At 42.4% G+C, this 19,734-nt stretch overlaps 1 protein-coding gene across 4 annotated transcripts in view; it reads right to left on the bottom strand.

Annotated features, from left to right (window-relative positions):
* The window catches only part of LOC108393487 (putative adhesion G protein-coupled receptor F2P), a 32,515-nt gene extending 19,745 nt beyond the window's left edge, over positions 1-12,770 (bottom strand). Inside the window, exons 1-5 of one of the 4 annotated variants that reach the window (XM_073225109.1) lie at positions 12,354-12,769; positions 8,037-8,079; positions 7,197-7,348; positions 4,952-5,185; positions 2,665-4,026 (exon numbers count right to left, since the gene is read on the bottom strand). In XM_073225109.1, coding sequence (XP_073081210.1) covers positions 2,665-4,026; positions 4,952-5,185; positions 7,197-7,348; positions 8,037-8,079; positions 12,354-12,437 — 1,875 coding nt within the window. In that variant the 5' untranslated portion in view covers positions 12,438-12,769. Of the gene's footprint in view, positions 1-2,664; positions 4,027-4,951; positions 5,186-7,196; positions 7,349-8,036; positions 8,080-12,353 lie in introns of all 4 variants that reach the window. The other 3 variants (XM_073225112.1, XM_073225111.1, XM_073225110.1) reach the window with 3 other exon arrangements.
* Positions 12,771-19,734: the final 6,964 nt, after the last annotated feature.

Raw genomic sequence — 19,734 nt, forward strand, 5'->3', positions numbered from 1 at the left:
AAGGGGGGTATTAAGATTAGCATGCATTGGGGGGAGGGAGAAAGGGGAGGGTGGGCTGCACAACACAGAGAGGACAAGTAGTGACTCTACAACATTTTGCTAAGCTGATGGACAGTAACCGTAATGTGGCTGTTAGGGGGGGACCTGATATAGGGGAGAGCATAGTAAACATAGTACTCTTCATGTAAGTGTAGATTAAAAATTTAAAAAAAAATGAAAGAAAGAAAGAAAGAAAAGGGGGATTACTCCTTGATAGGATTAAACTATTGGTAAATCAAAGATCAACGCATGCTTTAAATATCCTTAATGTTGATCACTTAAAGGGTGTCAGATGATCAGCTATGGAGGTACTCTTTTCTGATAATATTCCTTTCTCTTAATAAAAAAAAAAAAAAAAGCAGTTACTGTGTGCTGACCTCCAATGGGTTCTGCACAATGGTATAGAGGGCATGTCAAAGTGTGGGCAAAGGGTCTGTTTGTTTCTATGCAGAAGATCAAGGCCTAGCTTGGATACCCAGAAAATGAACTAAGATACGATATGAGGAGGAGCTTCCAGCATCAGCACACTCTGGAGGACTTGTGCCGGGGCATGATCATCAAAAAGCCTCCACAGGGATCCGGACGATGCTGCGGTTGTGGCTGCATCCAGCCCACCGTCTCCTGGACTTGCCATTGGAATGAGGAGGGAGATGTCTAGGCTGGCATGTGCATACAGTGAGACAATGAATTTGACCAGATCTGTACTGTTGGAACTCAACCAGGAGTTGGGAGGGGTGCAAGGTGTAGCACTCCAAAATCTTATGACTATAGACTATCTACAGTTAAAAGAACATATGGGATGTGAACAGATCCCAGAAATGGGCTGCTTTAATTTGTCTGATTTCTCTCAGACTGTTCAAGTACAGTTGAACAATATCCATCATATCATAGACAAATTTTCACAAATGCCTAGGGTGCCTAAACGGTTTTCTTGGCTTCACTGGAGATGGATGGTAATTATAGATTTGCTTTGTTTATGTCACCGTATTCCTATTATGTTAATATGTGTGTGCAATTTAGTTAGAAGTTTAAAACCTATACATACTTAAGGTACTCAACAAGAAGATATGTCAAAGAATAATCAATCCTCCCATGTTTCCTTCCATATGCTACATCTGTAGCTTTTCTTCTTTCTTCCTAATTACAACCCTTAAATAGAATTCGTGCCTCATATCGAATTTACCGAGTATCATAATTCCTCCAGGTGGTAAAGATACCTCAAGACAAGTGCTGGGCATAGAAGCCACAGGGCATAAATCTGCAAAGAAGTAAAAAGCTAACCTTTTCAAACAATATGGCTTCTCTCTCACTTACCAACTTTACATTTCCCTGTATGGCCCCGGAAGATGACTGGTTAGCCAGAGACGGGTAAGATTCCTCAAGGGAGGAACAACCTAAGACAGGCACAGTCGCAGGGGGGTCATCAGGTGAGAATTTGGGGATCAACAGAGGTGAGGCTCAGAACCTCACCCCCCCTGCTTTGAGAGAAATCTTCTGCATCCCTGGATGTTTTGCTGCCCTTGTCTAGCCTGGATTAATACTTGGTCCATAGGCACGCACCTGATCATCTGATCATCTACATTTGCCCTCTTACAGCACTAAACTATGTTTTCTACCTTTATCTTGCATCTACCTACCACTTCAGCATTTTATTAAAAATAAGAAGAAGAAGAAGAAGAAAGGGAGAAATGTGGGATCAACATATAAGTCAATTACAAAAATCAAACGAATATTCATATTTGACCTGATTGTTTATTGGTCATAATGCGTGATCAAAACCGAAAGTTTCTGTGATGAATGCCCTTGTACTGTTCACCATGTAAGAATTTATTCACTATGTAAGAATTCGTTCACCATGTAAGAACTTGTTCATTATGCTTCAGAAGATTGGAGACTGACGAGAATTAGGCTTGAGATGGATTAATGATTGTACATTGAGCATTGACCCCCCTATACTGAATTTTATTGTTGTTAACAACCATTTGATCAATAAATATGAGAGATGCCCTTTCAAAAAAAAAAAAATTTTGGTAAGAATACTCATGAAACTGTGAATATGGCTTAATTAACAAAGGTAAGATGAGAGGAGAAGAGAGAAGAAACAATTTATCTTTAATACTACTCTGTATGGCTCACCTTATTAAAATAAGATAAGATGTTTTCCAATGATAACTAAAAATTCTAAATGGGACAAAATATAATAAATGTGCACATTTTACTGCTTCCCATTACAAACCTAGATTTTGGGGGAAGTGATATTGTTTAGTTTCTAAACAGTAGCAGCTCAGCCTACCATTAGGCTATTTTGATCTTTAGTGCTTTCCCATGCATTATTTTATTTCATTTTCCAAACATTCCTATAAACTGGGCAGTATTATGCTCCATTTTATAAGTGAGGAAAATAGGGCTTGGAAAAGTTAAGCCAAACACCCCAGGAGAATGCTACACATTATGTAAATGAATCAAGATTTGAATCCAGGCTTTTCTGGAACAAGTTTATTTCCTGACTCAACGCACTATTCCAAATCCATTGCCATTATAAGGGAGTGTGGTACCACAAGCTCCTGAGCACAAAACTTCTTGAATTCCCTCCCTTCAGACTTGGTCAGGAGCAGCTGGACTTACCTGGAACGCATTAAGCAAGGAGAAGATAACATGGAAGGCCAGGGAGCTGTCATCGATGACTATGGCTATTCCGAATCCCCAGGTCAGCCCCAGCAGTGGTGTGAGGATGGCGATGTTCTTACTGATTCTTACAATGGCTCTCACCTCCTGGAACATGGAACTGCCGATGGCAGCTCGCTGGGTCTTGACAACCACCAGTGTGACTGTGATCAGGTTCACCACCACGGTGGCCAAAGCTGGGACCACAAAGGCCAGAAGGGCTTTGGTCACGTCCCAGTTGAGCCAACAGGCCTCAGGCTGTAGGTAGCCTTTGCCAGGCTCAGTGGCAGCAACCGTGATAACAGTAATAACCAAAGGGCACCCATAGCCCGCTAAAAAGAGAGATGCCACCAGCGCTGACTTGGGCAGAGTGTGGAAAACAATCAGGATTCCATAGAGGATAAGGAGTGCTTTGGCGAGCATCCAAAAAAACACAGAAAGGTAAAAGAAATGAAGGAAAAATGTCGCTGCCACACATCCACTGTGGTGTGTTGTTGGACCACTGAGAAAGGAAGTCACGACGAACCACACGTCAGCCATCAACAAGGCAGTGGCCATGTTAGCAATGCACACGTGGCGTAAATATGTGACCTCTGTCTTAGTTACTTGGTTCCAGACCAAGGCCTCAATGGACAAGCAAAGGATCAAGCTGCAGATAGAAATGCCCAGGCCTATGTACGTGATGTAAATCAGGATTGGGCTCTCTAAGAGGTGGGGTGACATAAGAATTGAGAAAGAGGTGAACAACCTGCTTGGCCTGCATTTGCAAACAGCTTGCTGGGAGTTTTCTTGGACCATTTGACAAGCTTGCTGGTCCCATCTGCTCTCCAAGGAGTGCCAGCCAACACAGCGTGTCCTCCTCTCCTCTGACTTGTTGATCTTCTCAAAAATCAGTGAGATTCTTTTAAGTTCCTTGGGCACAATGACAGAGAGGACAAGTCCGTTCACAGTGACATTTTCCAAAAGGCTGGCTTCCAAGATGGCCCCAAGGGTTGGAAATGCGATGCTGACAACCTGAGAAGAGGAAGGCGCCTTCCGAAGTTCATCGCCACTAATCAGCACCCTCCCTGTGACCGCACTGCTGGTGTTGTTGACACTCATCGAAAAAGTGAAATTCTTGCCAGTGTTGTCTCCGGATATGTTGGCGCCCATAGTATGAATGAAGACATCTGATATGTCAATGGGCTGTTTATTTATAAATAGCTTTCTGGCAAAGGAATTGACTGACTGCAGCAGGACACAACTGCTGTTTCTGTCAGGGATGAAAGTCCAGTTTGCGATGCTTTTGCTGTTAAGAATGTGGTTGGCCATGATGCTGTAACTCTGCCAATGGAGAACCCACGTTAGTACAGGGCCACTCCCTGACCCTGCCAGGACATTTAGGATTCACTTTCGTAAGTGAACAGCCAGCAGCATAGGCATCCCTAGGAACATCTTGGAGATACAGAATCTCAGACCCCACTCCAGACCTCATGAATCAGAATCAGCATCTTAATGGGACCCCCAAATGCGTGCATGCCGCTGAAGTCAGCTGGAGGACAGTTACCAGGAATCACCCTCATCCCACTGAAGCAATGCCTTCCTGTGAGACAGGCCAGCAGGCAGCCTGCTCGTGCTCATTCCCATCATCAGTTGCACTTCACACCTCAGCGAAACTAGCAATTCGCTTGCCCTGCTCAGAGTACCCATTGCCTCATTAACCTCTATTAACCCCCAGCTGTGTGCAGGACCCTGTACCAAATTGGAAATTGACCCCAGAGGCTGAACATACTTTTTACTATCCTCTGCTTCAAAGGTCAGAGACAGAAGAAATGGATCCAGTTGCAGGTAACATCTCTGCAGCAAGCAGGTATGGCTTTTTTCTTGGCATTCAGGTATTTTCCATGTTAGCAACCTGCTCTGACTCACAGGTAAACATAACAAAACCTTTCTTTCTACAGGATCTAGAATGGTTCTTAGAGGCATTCAGTAGCCAAAACACACACTGGGAAAGCTGACTTCCACGCCTAATCCAGCCCCCAGTAAACAATCTCTCTAAATGCTTGACGATTGAATGTGCTCCCTTTTTCCATTCATTTATTCATTCTTTCTTCAATGATGATTTACTGAGCACTTGCCATGCTAGGCATTAGAGATACTGTGCTGAGAGACAAGGGCCTCAGTCCCCAAAAAGCCCACAAAATCTCTACCTAACCTGCATTCCTTTCCCAACAAAATAACGTTCTACCAAATACTTAGGGCCACTCACCTGCATCTTTGCCTCATTGACATCTGTCAGTGGTGCTGTTGATATGTTGTGTAAGAGTTGCACAATGAAGGCAATGTTGCCCGGGATTCGGGGAGACTGCTGAATGTTCCGAATGACGCAGGACAGATCCTGCGGACACATTTGCAGCAACCGATCTGCAATGGTCTCAGAATGTCTGCCGTGTTCATAGATTTTTATGTGTCCTCCTATTGGTGAAGCTGCATATAAATTATCCTAAGAAATGGCAAAGAGAAATAAGTTTTATTATGGTACTTTTGTTTTAAATGTGACAGCACCTTTACTAAAATTTAGGATAGCCTTTTTACACAATTTTATATTGCATATTGCTTTGGAGTTTTACATTTTCAGAGTCTGATTTGCTGTGGAATAACTTGCCTAATACCAAGGTGCATGAAAGAGTATCAAAGTCTCAGCTTGCCAGATGCCTACTGCCAGCTTCCCCCACCAAAAAAGCAACTTTATCTTTGGCATAACACTTCAGACCCTTTCTGTATATATATGTATATATATATAGAGAGAGAGATAGAGAGATAATATATATATTATATATGTATATGTATATATATACACACACACACTGAATAGGCATCCTGTGCATTTAGGTAAATTTTTGTTGTCACCTAAGCTTACCTTTACTATCCTTGAGGGGCAAAACATGAGACATAAGCATATTTTAAAAATAGAAATTTTGAACTAGATTAGGACAAGTGACTGAACTAATGTTAGAGAGTATCTCCCACAGATTCATGCTCTGGGTCTCACACTTTAGAGCAGGGGTGGCCAACAATAGTTGCAGGCTACCCACTAGTTTTTGGTAAATAAAGTTTTACTGGGATTCAGCCTGTTCATTCATTCAAGCATTGTCCGTGGCCACATTCAGGCTATGACAGCAAAGTTCAATAGTCACAGCAGAGGCCATATGACCTTCAAAGCCTAAAATATGTACTCTTGCCCTTTACAGAAAAAAATTGGCCAACCCTTGCTTTCGAGGACCACTTACTGATCTTCCTCCAGCCTGCCCCTCACTTGGGACTAGGAGCCCATGGGTGCAGCGGTGTAAGCCTTCTCAGAACCCATTACTGTGCTTCTAGACACTCCGATTCCCAGCTCAGCAACTCCAAGCCCATTTCCAGAGCCTAGGTGGGGCTCTTTCCTAGTTCGTGCTGCCAAGGATGGAACCTGCCACCCCCATGCTCACCCCTAGACCTGTGAGGTGGTGAGGTGGCATCTGCTTTCAGGGCTATAGCTGTGTGGCCTTGACTTACCACCACCTTCTAAGGGCAGGACAGAATCTGGGACAGGAGGCCAAAAGTATATATATTACTTGGCAGTTTGTAGGCGTGATTGAAAGCATTCAGATATTAGGACATGTGGTAGGTGGGTCTCTGCATATCTTTGCCCAAGTCTCTCAAATTAGGGTGGGCCTGGTGACAGACACCCTGCAGTGGGCAGCCTTGGGAGGTAGAGCACCCACTGGTGCTCCCCCTGGCCACACCCCCAAAACAGGGACTGTTCCAAACAGACCCATAGGACCCAAGAAATGCTACATCAGTGACTCCTCTGAAGAATCAGGGACTGAACCTCAGGAAGGTAAAGCCGCTACTAGAAGAGGAGAAAAAGAAACAAAGGAGAAGAAACAACATTTGACCTGATCTTATTTATTAAAATTTAATTTTTCTAGAATATGTAACTTCTTAAGTATACACAGAAATACGTTTGTTTGTTTGATAATGTAGTCCGTTCCTTAAAGTTAGCTTGCTTTGCATCTTTTCCTGAGCACGGAAATCACCGTGGGATCTTGATGAAATGCAGGCTCAGATTCCACAGGTCTGGGGTGAGGCCCAAATCCTGCATCTCTAAATGGTCTCAGGGCCCCCATGCTGCTGGTCAGCGAAGGACACATTAGGCATCAAGGCTTTGGAGTTTAAAGAGCTAAGAGTGAAGTTGGAGAAGTAGGCTGTGATATTCTAGACAGCTCTTCTAGCTCTGACCTAAATGATCAGGTTCCTTTCATAAGAGGTGGTGAGAGACTGGAGCATAAACTTTTAGATGCCCAAAGTTAAGACCTTTATTCTCATGTAGACAGAGGATGGGTAGGTGTTTACGTATTTGCATACAAACATGGCTGCCTACCTACCACCTGCCTCCTGCTTTCCCTCTCTCTTATTGAGCACAATATGCATTGCTGATCTGGGACTCCACCTTGCATGGGAAAGGATGTTACCTCAAAGATGTTGAAGGCATTAATAGTCCGGCAGGTATCAGTGATCTTGTACCATTTCTTTTCCCTGCATAAAAACACCATATTTCCCTGAGTGCCTGGAGGGCAAGGTTGACAGCAGGGGGAATTGTCCACACAGACACCACCACATAGACCTGGTTGAAGAAAAGGCATCAGCATCAAAAGGAGAGGCCAGGGCTCTGAGCTGCACGGGGCCCGCCACCGAGGTGTCCGTGTTCTGGAGGCACATAAACCCTGTGGACTTCAGGAGTCTTTTCTTTGTAAAGTAGAGGAAGAATAAAATAGTTCAGTGATCAGTGACAGACTTCTATCCCACAAAGTCTTCTCCTGAACTCAACGTATAAAAGATGAAAGTGGAACTGTCCCAGTTGAAGCAAGAGGGAAATGTCCAAAGTCCAGTCCACCAAGTGTGTCACACCCCACAGGCACCCCTGAGTACCTCCACATACCTCTCCAGCTCCCCACAATAGCTGGGAAGTCACAGCACCTGATGTTCTCTAAGAAACCATTCAGCTCCACAATTTATGAGTATGTCACCAATAAGTTCTCACAGTCTTGTCCTAGCCCCTGCTACAGTTTGAGTTGGCTCAACGCACAAGATTGATGGCAAAGAACTCAGACCAGGATGGAGGAGAAGGTGCTGGGAGAGAGGGGAGCAAGGGTGAAAGGTACAATCGGATCTGACAAGTAGAAAGTGAGTCCAAATGCAAGCCATCAGGGAGTCCCGTCTGCCAGGCCATAAGGCGGAGGGCTGGGGATGGCCCTCTGTTACCACAGATGGACACAAAACTTCCATTTGATTAGTAACTGCTGCCAACATACCGTGTGGGCTGGAGGACACCTTCTCCTTGCTTTTGCAGGCCGCCTAGAAAGGGAAAATCAAAATCCACATCCAAATCAATTGCCAGGGTAGCAGCCCAGTGATTCATTTAAATCACAGATCAAAAACCACATCTGAATCAACTGTGATACCCCTACATCACCCAGGATATCCCTCAAAGCTAAGACCATGAGGCCCATCCCCAGGGCCCCGTTTCCCCTTCAGCCTGGATGCCTTTCTCTCCCGCTGCTATTTGGCAAGAGCTCCCTTTCCACCCCAGGAAGAATGGTCAACATTCTATCCAGGAAATACGACATGAGCAGAGGTGGGCTGACCGGTCAGCTTCAGAATCCCTTGCTTATATGGGGCCCTCCAGAGCCCTGGAGGGTCTAGCAATGTGTTCATGTGATCACATGTTTTACTGAATTGCCAAAAGCAAAATAGTTTGACCACCATCTGTTCAGACCATTATTTTTTGCCACTCCGATTCCCCCTCTTCCACACTCTCTGTCGTTGGACAGCACTGGAGAAGCCATAGCTGTTTATGGCATCTGGACAAGTAAAAGTTGAGTTGGGGATACATTTAGTTTGGATTTATTTATGTCATTTGCAGTCATTGCTGCACTGCAATGAGGACTTCCACATGTAAATTCTCAGGTGGCATTAATTCTAAGTATATTTACAATTAGTCACAGAACAAGACAACTGTAAGTGCCCTGGAAACTTTGAAGCTCATACGTGAAAGAAACTCATTCGAGGTCTTCCCAAATTTGACAACAGTCTTACATATTTACATGGCATTGCTAATGATGTAGTGAGAAGCTGAAAGATATTTTTTCAAACTGGCAATAAAAAAAAGTTGATTAACAATGTTAGAGGAAAGACTGAATTATCTTTCTATTCTCTCTGTAGAAAAAATTATAAAATTATTGATATGCAGCTAGGCAGCCAAAAGTATAGAGGAAGAATGTAGGCAGTTTGTTAATAAAAATCTTGTTCTTTTACTGGATTTATCATTTTATAATGCTGAGTAATTACTGAATGTAATTTGAGCTTGAAATTTGTTGTGGCTACTTTTCTCATTCTAAGTAGATAGTCTAAGTAGACATTTTGTATTTGTAATTTTGTATTTTTTTAAGGGCACTCCTAAAACCTGGCTTCCCCCTATCATGAGCATCCCACCTGTTCCGATTAGAAGCCCCTCTCTGTCCGACTTACCCATATCGTACCTGAGGAGCAGCGTCACATAGTGGTCAAAGGGTGTACTCTGAGAGCCACCACCTGGGTTCAAATCCCAAAACCACCACTTGAGACTTGGGAAAGTCCACCTCTGAGCCTCAGCTTCCTCATCCATAAAGTAGGGTGGGAACTATATAGTATTATAATTGTATGTACCTGACAGTATTTTTATGAGGATCAAATGAGATCATCTATGGAAGACACTTAGAGGAGGCCTGGAATATCGTAAGTGGTACTGAAGATCAACTGCTGTTACTCTCTGAATGTGGATTCACTAAATGTCTGTTACATACAAAGCCCAAGTTTGCATCTTCCAGGAAGTCTTTCTTGATCCAGTCCTAAATGATACGTCTCTTCCTCTCTGGGTCCCATAGGGTTTATTATCCACACCACCACACCACTCATTCAATGCCTGGCATATACTCACTTGACTTGCTCTCTTGTTACCTAACCTATTTTATATATGCATATCATCTTCTCAGGTAAATTGTAAGTTCCTTAAGAACGTGAATTGTGTATTGTGCTTCCTCATATCCCAATGGAGCTAGTTCTGTGCCTTATACATATGTGTGTATATGTATATTTGCACATTACTATGTATTCAGATGCTGGTATATATGTATGTGCTGTGTGTGTGTGCGTGCATGTGTGTGTGTGTGTGTGTGTGGAGAGAGAGAGAGAGAGAGAGAGAGAGAGACTGAAAATACCTGTTTCTGCACCAAAAGTTCATTCTCTAGTGGCTGGAAAGAGCCTTGGTACAATTATCCCAACTTGCATTACAAGATCTAAACCATTGGAAGTTACGGAAGTCCAGTGACTCAGCTGTGTGACTAACACTTGGAATTTATGTCCCTTTCTCCTTCATAACATTGTTTCTCTATATGTTATCAAGAAACAAGGCTGAATCTTCCATTTTCTCTACCAGATGAGAATTCATGGGGAAGCTGACTTGAGTATTTGGGGCCTGTCCAAGATGAAGAAGGTATCAGTGAGGATTCATGAAATACAATGTTCTTCAAAACACAGATGTAAGTCTCATTTTACAATCAAGAGAATCAAGCCTTATTATATATGTGAAAGAGTTCATGGCCTTCCACTAAACAAGAATGCTAGAATATCTTTAGAGTTTTGGAAGCACTTACAGATTAACCAGCCCAACCCCCTTATTCTACAGAGAAGGGAAGTGAGTCTTTGATAAAGGAGGTAACTTACACAAGGCCCTACAGGCAGTTTCCTGTAGAGCTGGGACTAGAACTCAGCTCCTAACCCTTACAACATTGCTCTTTCCACCAAGCCAGCCCTTGTCCAAGTGGAGAAGGCAGAGCAGGTTGTTTGGAAGTACAAGCATCTCAAGATGTCCAACCCCATCTTGAAAGGGCTATTGTCTCCAATAAGCCACAAAAAAGTCACTTAAAAGTGAATATTCTGGATAATACTCGGCCCATTAAACAGACTCCAGTGAAGTCACATCATATTAATCAGTTGTGTGGGCAGAAGGCCACAGTCTACCATTTACAAGGAATTTTGGACACTCTGCCTTCTTAAGTGAAGGACCGAATTCACTTCTTCCTAGTTAATTTGCCAAAGCGCATCCGTATACAACTCCTCCTGGTCATTTCATTGGTAGGGTGGCACTTAATCTGGGCCACTTTAACTCAGATACCACAGTCCTCAACCTAATACTGTGCAAAGACACTTGTAAACTTGAAACCTGCTAAACCCGCAGAACTGCCTGGGTGATGAGGTAAGTCAGCAGAAGGGTAGAACCCAGAAGCTCAGCGTCCAGCAACTTGTAAATTGAGAAGGACATTGTGGAATGTTCCTGGTACAGTGATCCCCAAAGTCAAAGAAAATGCATCAACTTCTCTCATTGGGAGTAGGCTCCCAATACAGCCCACTCTCCAAGTCTGTCTTGCAGGAAAATGTGGATGAGAAAATGAAGAGGGGAAATAGTACCAAGCTGTGGGGTTGAGATGTTTCCTGGAAGCCATCTCCCTGAATGGATCTCTAACCTCTCCCAGAAATGAGGCATCAGCTCAGCGCTGGGGGATGGGAGTTATGGGGAAAATTCCCATCCAGGGGCACCCTATTTAAAAAGTGAAGTATGTATCATTTGGAAACTCCTAGAAAGAATTTCCAAAAGTCTTTATTTCCTAAGGCAGCTCTTCTTAAGAAGGTACATTATTAAAAAGGAAAGAACAAGAAACAGGGGATGAAGACAGAGTCCTGGTCTTCGCCCTATAGCTGGATCAGTATGTATCATTAAGCAAATCACATTTCACACCACAAGCCTCAGTTTCCCCATCTATAACATAAGAGAGTGGAGCTTCACCAGTTGATCTCCATGTTCCGGATCTTGTGGACAACTAAAAATACCCTCTTCCTGAGGAGCTCAAAATATCTTTATGTCCTCATTCTCTTAATGATTCTCCATACCTTATTTTAAATAGGTAACCAATAAGGAAGTCACAATGATCCAGGATGAGGAAAACTATTCCAGAAAGAGCCATAGGTCTCGCTGCCCCACAAAACTTACAAGCAGTACTTTGCTACAAACTCCCCCCCAGTTAGACCTTGACTAACACTGACTCTCTGAGTTGCTCATTGTTCCTTCCAGCCCATCACTGTGTTCACTATCAGATTTCTCAAAGAAGATACCATGTTGGGTGGGACGATGCTTCATTGTTCCAGGCCATTCTTAGGTCCTGCCCATTAAATATCTCCCAGTCACTGGGATACCGCACCCCCACATTTTCAAGTGCCTCTACGGAAACGACACCACCCTGGTGGCAAGCAACAGAGAGCCTCACCATCAAAGGATCTGGAAAGAAGAGTTTATTGCCCTTAAATCATTTAAGCCTCATTGCATCTCAGGAACAGATAGAAAAAAATCAACAGGAAAATCATTTCCAACTGTTAGCTAAAATGGGTTTGGGTCACTCAGAGCTGCAATTTCTTCTGGCCGGACCATTCTACCACCATCTTCTCCCTACTTAGGTACCTGAGAGCTGGCTAACTGAGGGGTTTTATTTGCCATTTGCTCCCCCTGCCAGTTCATCCTCCCACCTCCCTTTTCTTACCTGGGATAATGTCCTGCGGGACTCTGTGGGCACAGTAAGCACCAGGCAGTAGAGCAAAAGTGTGTGAGTCATGGTCTTCGGCATATCTGCTTTTCTTGCTTTGAAAAGACGAAATGCCTCCAGGCCTTCCAAGTTCCACCGGACACCTGCAGACCCAGGCAGCCTATGAGCCTGGGTTCTGTCCTTAGTACTGTCTACTTGGACTCCTCTGCCCAGATATGGTGTCCTCTGACCTCCCACTGACTTCACCAGGTGGCCCCAGCTGTGAGCACCAGACGGCACTGGGAGGTGCAGGCAGCGGCTGTGACAGCCTCCAGCTTAGCTGTCAGTTTGCATATGATTCCTGATGTGGGAATCCCTCTGGAGGAAGCTGCCCGCCTGCCAGGGTGTAATAAATGACAGCCCTGTTTGGGGAGCGGGGATGATGGCTCACTCTCTGGGTTAGGCAGGGCTGAGAAATGTGTAGGAAGCTGCAGGAGAAGGTGAACTGGCACTTCAAAGAGCAAATTCAGCCTAGAAGTATCTTTTGAAGGAGAGTGAGCACTGTACGGCCTCGAAGGCTTCACTCCGCCTAACTCTGGAGCTGTATTTTCATAGGTAGGGAGCAGATTCTTCAAAACTGATCTTAGACAAGGCCTATTTCTGTTATTTCCGCCAAAACTGATGTCAAAACTGAAATGATTTCTTGGCAACTAGAACAGTGCTGGACACATGGTGGACTCACAATATACTCCATAAAGGAGGAGGAGAGGAGAGAAGAGAAGGAGGGGAGGGGGTCAGGGAGAGCTCACGTTTTGCATGGGGGCGTCTGTCTATAGAGGACCCATGCAAGTTGGAATTTTAATATTAAATTTTAATAATGTTAATATTTTCCATCCTCTTTGAAAGGTAGTTGAAGTTTCTTTGCTTTTAGATGGAAGGATGCAGAAGAGTTGGATGCCATCAACAAAGGCCAGGAGTTTTTACAATGGTTGATATTTGCTATTTGATCATTTTTAGCCAAAAAGAAAGAGTCTTTATCCCAGTCATGCATAAATCTATAGCAAACAACACCATTATGTTTAAGACTAGGCAAAATGTATTTTTTAGCATGCTTTCTGTGCTGCAATGTTTGCCTAGATGAAATTCCACTGAAATCCAACAATCATTCAAAATATTCTGCATGGCCTCTTTCAGCCTGCTGTTAATACAGTTTAAGCAAAGGGATTATTACTTTGTTGTTCATCACTTTTAAATGTACTTAGTAGCAACCCAGATGGACACACCATTGATTTCAAGAAAACTGTGGGCATGTCTGCAGCCTTTATTCCAGCCTAAATCATTCAAATGGATGAAAAGTCCACTGCGGAAATCATCAAAGGGACTTACCAGAACCATCACCAAGGCAATTACTGCTTTGGGAAAAAAAAAATCATCAAAACTGGAAAACATTTAAAACAATTGAGGAATTTGTTATCGTGATTTTCATAAAAACTGAGTATGAATCCAGATTTTTCTGAATCACATTAACATTATATTAAAATTCTCATCATATAGAATGTCCTTCAACTGAAATTCATTTTAAAGAATGATCAAGGACTGATATAAGACAAAAAACTTTCATAGAATTAGCACTATTTAGCCCAGACACTCAAACAGATGTTTTTTTGTTTTGTTTTTTTTTAAAGTGGAAGTGGTAGGAGTGAGAAGGAATTGAATAATTAGATAAGTCAGCAAATCAATATGAAAATGATTCTGTTGACTTAACATTTTAAGGTGTTGGATTGAAAAGATTCTTTATTGTCATTTTGTCTTCAATTTTAAACATAGTTTAGTTTTCATTTTCATCAAGATGCTCTTTGATTATTACTAAAGTTGTGTTCCTATGTATGGCAAAATAAGCACTTTGTGTTTTATGTGGTGATAACCTTCACAATACTTTGTATCACCTGGAGCTCAGAATTTTCTAGCATCTTCTTTACTATCCAGGGCTAACTTGTCACAGAAAACCTGGGGACCGCAACTCTGGAATACAATTTCCCTCCAAGAGTCAGTAGGGGTGTTACTCTTCTAATTTTTAGCGCATTTTGAGCTTTTTCTCAATGTTTTTCACTAGAAGCAACATTTTCTAAAGTTGACCTTTTTTATGTTTTGCTTGTAAAACTGATTGCACTTTAAAGAAAGTAGAGCATTTTAATTTAACCTTACGTAAAACCGTTTTTGTTCCAGATTTGCTGACCTTAAGCCATACTGTTCTTTTTCCAGTTCCATGAAAGCTGACAGTTTAGAAGAGGCCAAAGAGCAGAGTGACAAAATAATAACATGTCTCCAATCTTTCAACCACTCACTTCCCTCCTGCTACCCTCACCCCCACACAGCCCCCTGCCTCCTTTTCTTTTGGAAAGCCACATGTCTCTAATAGTTCAGGCCTCCTTCCCCCAGGGCAGCTCCACACCTTCCTGAAATGCAGGGCCAGCTGGAGTATAACTCTTTCTTCTCAAACAAATGTTTGAAAATTTTGATTTCAAATGGCTCAAGCCAAAAAATTCATTGTATTCATTTCAGGAAAGGCTTCTCTCTCAAGAACATACAACCTGAAAAAGCAGTCATCTTATGTGATTCACACTAAAAGAACATGAAGCAATGACATCAGCACTGAAATTTCACCAAGCAAAATGTGCTAAACACGAAGCATTGACATTTTTTTTAAATTGAGAAACTGCTTCTATCTGTCCTTATTTTTAAAAAAAAGGAAAAGTATACAGTACGATGTCTAAAAATACAGAGAGATCATATTTCCAACCCTCTGAACTAAATATGTTTCCCATCCTCTGTTTTCTGCTTTCCAAATTTGACAAAGAGGCTTAACATGTTAATTTATGTGTTTATTCAACCAACATGATTTCCAAGCAATGTTCTAAACAGCTAGAAATGAAAAACAAGGACAACTTCCCTGTGTCCTCACCACCTTGGGAAGCCATACTTAAATAAAACAGCAGGTTGAGAACCTGGATAGGGTTTACTTCAAGACATGCAGACCCTCTAAGTCAAACCTTACCACACAGACATGCCAAGTCCTGCAAAGTTTCAGGGTCCACAAAATGATTCTTATCTTTGTTAGCAATTTAATTTCAAAATATCTCTTCCCATCTCTATTGAATTCCTCTACCCTGAAGCCATATGGCTGACAAACAAGCACAAATTACTCATGAAAGACAAAACAGGCAAAAGAAATCATGTGAGCTGCACGCTGGGACGTGTTCTGTGTATGACCCCATCAGGAACAAACATTTGCTTAATTTAAAAACACACATACACAAGCAATAGAAAGCAGAGAAATTTTATAGGGTGATTTTGGAAAAAACTCTACAACTTGAACTCTTAAATCTTGACTAAGAAAAAAGAAAGAAAGTGCTAGAATAGCAATCACAAACAAAAGTAAACAAAACTCCAGACAGAACTTTAGCAGCTAGCCAGGAGTATTTATCACCAGCTTCACCAGCTGGCAGTCTGTGGCTACATAATTTGACATTATAGTGAAGCTGAGGCTTCCAGTGAGATTCACAAAATGCTGCTGAAGTTCCCAAACAGACTGTGAGAATACACTTCAGATGACCTCAGTGGGAAATTTCATAGTCTCTGTCCTGTAGCCATCCCAGTTTCATCTCAATTGGATACTTAATAACCAATCCCACTCCTCCTCCCTGAATACAGACATGATAGAAGAAGAGAGTCAAACAAATAGTTACTTTCTGTTTACTCTGTGTCTGGCAGTATGTCTACATTCTCTCTTACAATGCCATTAAGTGGTTCTGTGCAACTGGAGTGACTTCCATAATTTTCCAAACTTCGGGGGCTAAAAGTTGATCCTGCCCAACCTCACAGGAACTCAGTGGCATATTTGGAATTCAAACCCAGTTTTGTGGGGGTTTTTTCAGTATATCCTATGACGTTCCCAGTATGAGACTGAGCTGATCTTTGTATGGGGTTAATTCTTTCAGAACATTTGCACGTATGACTTTCACCTTAACATCATAGAATTTTATGAAGTAGGCAGAGAAGTTCTCATTTTCCTTGTTTGATGAAAGAAGAAATGGCCCAGATAGTAAGTGGTTTTCCTAAGGTCACACCCCAAGTTACTAGAAGAGCCAGACTTTTTTGACTCTGGATTCAGAGCTCTTTTAACTACATCATGCCATCCCTGTCCTCCTTGCTGTCCTCAGTGAAGATGTAAAAGGGCTGGTCGCCATCTCTCTCTCTCTCTAATATATATATATTATATACATATACATATACATATACATATACATATACATATACATATACATATACATATACATATACATATACATATACATATAATGGAGAGAAAGAGAGCGGAAGAGAGAGGGAGAGAGATCTACATTTCGATGACCTTAACGAGACTGACCAAGTACAGTTGCCTTCCGAGCTCCCTCTGTCTTTATGCTGAGTCACCTCCCATGTTGTGCCCAGGTGCGCAGGTCTCACTTTCGGCTCCAGTCTAGGATCTCTTTCCTCGGGCAAAGCTCCTCACCCTGAAGCCACCTTTCCCACATCAAGGGCATCCTTTCTTGGGTCTCAGCCTTTCAGAATCCCTCGGCCAAGGAGGAGCAGTTAACTAATCCGATAAATTGACTACCAGCCACATGAAAATGAATGCTAATGGCTTTGTAATTTAGTCATCACGTAAATGTATATTTTAACAGGGACTTTCCAGAGGCAACCTCTCCAGGAGTCAGAGTAAAGGCACTAACCCATGTCAATAGGCCGAAGTCTCAGGAGTAAACTCTCTGTGCCCCAAACTGCAGCCACAGAGCTGCCTGCCCGTATGTTCGGGTAAGCCCTCAGTTTTCTCCAGAAGCCCAATGTTTTAAAGTTTAAATCATTTCATTGGTTCACCCTGAGCCTTGGCCAGTTTCTCTAAACGTCTTTTGAATTGGATACTTTCCCCTTTACACATGCAGGTTTCAGGCTGTGCGGAATATTGGACAATTACTCACACCTGAAAAGTCAATAATATAGAGGGATGGACATGGGCAGGTAGCATCGATGTCAGGCACCTGCTAAAGGTGTGCCCCGAGAATCACCTACCTTGTGAATCACCACAAGCTTAAGAGAGAGTTTAATGTGACAGCCAGAGGCTGCCAGGATGAGTTAAAGAGATTATAAGAGTACGCACCATTTGGAAAGGAATGTTAAGTAACCAGATAAACCCAAATTATTGTAGCGCTGTAGCACTTGTGAGACTCCGTCACATGGAAATAACTTGAAGTCCAGAAAAAAGCATAGCTTGCAAGTTTGTGGATGACTTTTGTGTGCATAGTAACAAAAAAGAATATAGAAACAGTATAAATCCCAAACAATAAAGTGAATAGGAGATTATGAAAAACCTATATAAAGGAATATTATACAAGCATTAAGAACAACATTTATGAAGGGCCTTAATAACACATTAGTATGAGGTAGCAGTATTATGTTATATATTATTAATGGGAAAAATCAGTCTGTAAGGTCTGATATACATATCCATATAATATGCACATCCATAGAAAAACACCACTAGCATTTCTCAGTTAAGATGCTTGATTGAAAATGAATCATAGAATATTTCCCCCAACAATAACAAAATATTGAAAACTAGCAAAAACTTTACTATTTGTAGCAAAATGAGAAAAGGGGCAGAACTTATCGTAATAACTTCAAAAACTGTGCAAGGAAAAGAGCTGAACACTGTGAAGTGGAGGAGATTGTAAAAGCAGATCACAGCTCCTAAACCTTACCCTTCTCTTCTCTTTCCCCCTTAGCTAAACTATAGACTAGAAAAAAAAATCTTCAGAAATCTCATGAATACCCAGACACCTAGAGTGGAGCAATATGTGAGAATCCTTTTGTTTTTCTTCTGCCTGGAGAAATTGTCACTTGGATGATGGGGGAGATATGACAAGTAAGGGAGGGAATGATGAGACTCACTCTGCTGAAAACGAAGGGCCCAGAGCTATCCCTCGAGTCAGAGAAATAATCCAGACCCCACAACACCTACTGTTGGCATATACCACCCCGGAAAGTGGAGCGAATTTTGGCATAGGGCATCTCATCAAATCTCAGTAAGAGAGAGCTGAGCCCAGATGGGCAGGTGGCTGTCCATTTGCTCCCCATCCCCAGCCAGTTATTCTCTGTCCTTCAACATCCGACTCTCTGCCCCAAAAAGCTGACGTCTGCGGATTGTCTTGCCTCTGGCTGCCAGTTGGGTACTTCCAATGGAAGTCATGGGCAGGAAGTCAGAGGGTGGAAAAATAGGGGGTTGGGGATACGGACTCCCCCCAGGCCCTACCTCTGCGGTCCCTAGCAGTGACTGCTCTCCTTTGGCTACAGCACTACTGGGATTCTCTCCTCCAGGCCGCAGTGCACACCGGACTCCAGGAATTCCCTTCCGTTGCCTCTTGAGGTCCAGGGATGGATTCCCCTGAATGCCCTGGCTCCTCACCGCCCCCTGCTGGTGACCGTTAGCCCTGCCTGCACCTCTGTAAAGAATCTCTTCAGTTTATTTTCTTCAGCTAAATGCTTTTCAGGTAAATCTTTTAGCGAGTGCTAAGTCTAGCTGGGAGCTGATTTGATATCCCAGGAATAAGGGCTGTGGTGGAGGTCTTTTTCCTCCTCCCTTCCCTTGGACAGAAGTGAATCCAGGAGCACAAAATACCCAGACTTCAAAATGAACAATGGCAAAAAAACAGTGGTGTCACATATGGAGAGAGGGGAGCTCGGAATTCACCTGCTGCATATCTGAGCAAATGATCATGAGAAAGATGAAATGCATCGAAACACTGCAAACCTTTTATGAAGAAACACTCTGAAGGAAACACAGAGGAGCACAGCCTATGGAAGGTGACCAAGAACTCCAACATAAAAGGCAGTCTCTCTTCTTTCACCCAAACACATGCAATTAGTTCAAGCTATTGAGCCACTCAATATGGCATGATTTTTTGACACATGAGATTCAAAAGAAACAGTAAAACAACAGGTTAAGATAAAACCCCAAAGATCAAAGTACTATCAAGAAATTCACAAAATAGGAACTGCAAGCAACAATGAAAAGTAAAGTATCCATAGAAAGGAAAGACTTGAGGTAATCAGGCAAAATGTTGATAAGAAAGAAAACAAGAAATGCAAATATAAAGAAATACAATTTAGCTGTTAAAAATTAAGAGGCAAAAGAACACTGCAATGAAATATGAAGGTTCTAGAACATCATCTTTCTAATAGGGAATAAATTCACAGTGCCTAAAATTAACAGGGGATTTTTTAAAAATTACTATCCCTAATTTCAGTATATTGCATAATACTTTTTTAAATATTAGAAACATCTCCTAGAAAATAATGTCTC

This window comes from Manis javanica, chromosome 16 (assembly GCF_040802235.1).
Source record: "Manis javanica isolate MJ-LG chromosome 16, MJ_LKY, whole genome shotgun sequence".
Lineage (NCBI taxonomy): Eukaryota > Metazoa > Chordata > Mammalia > Pholidota > Manidae > Manis > Manis javanica.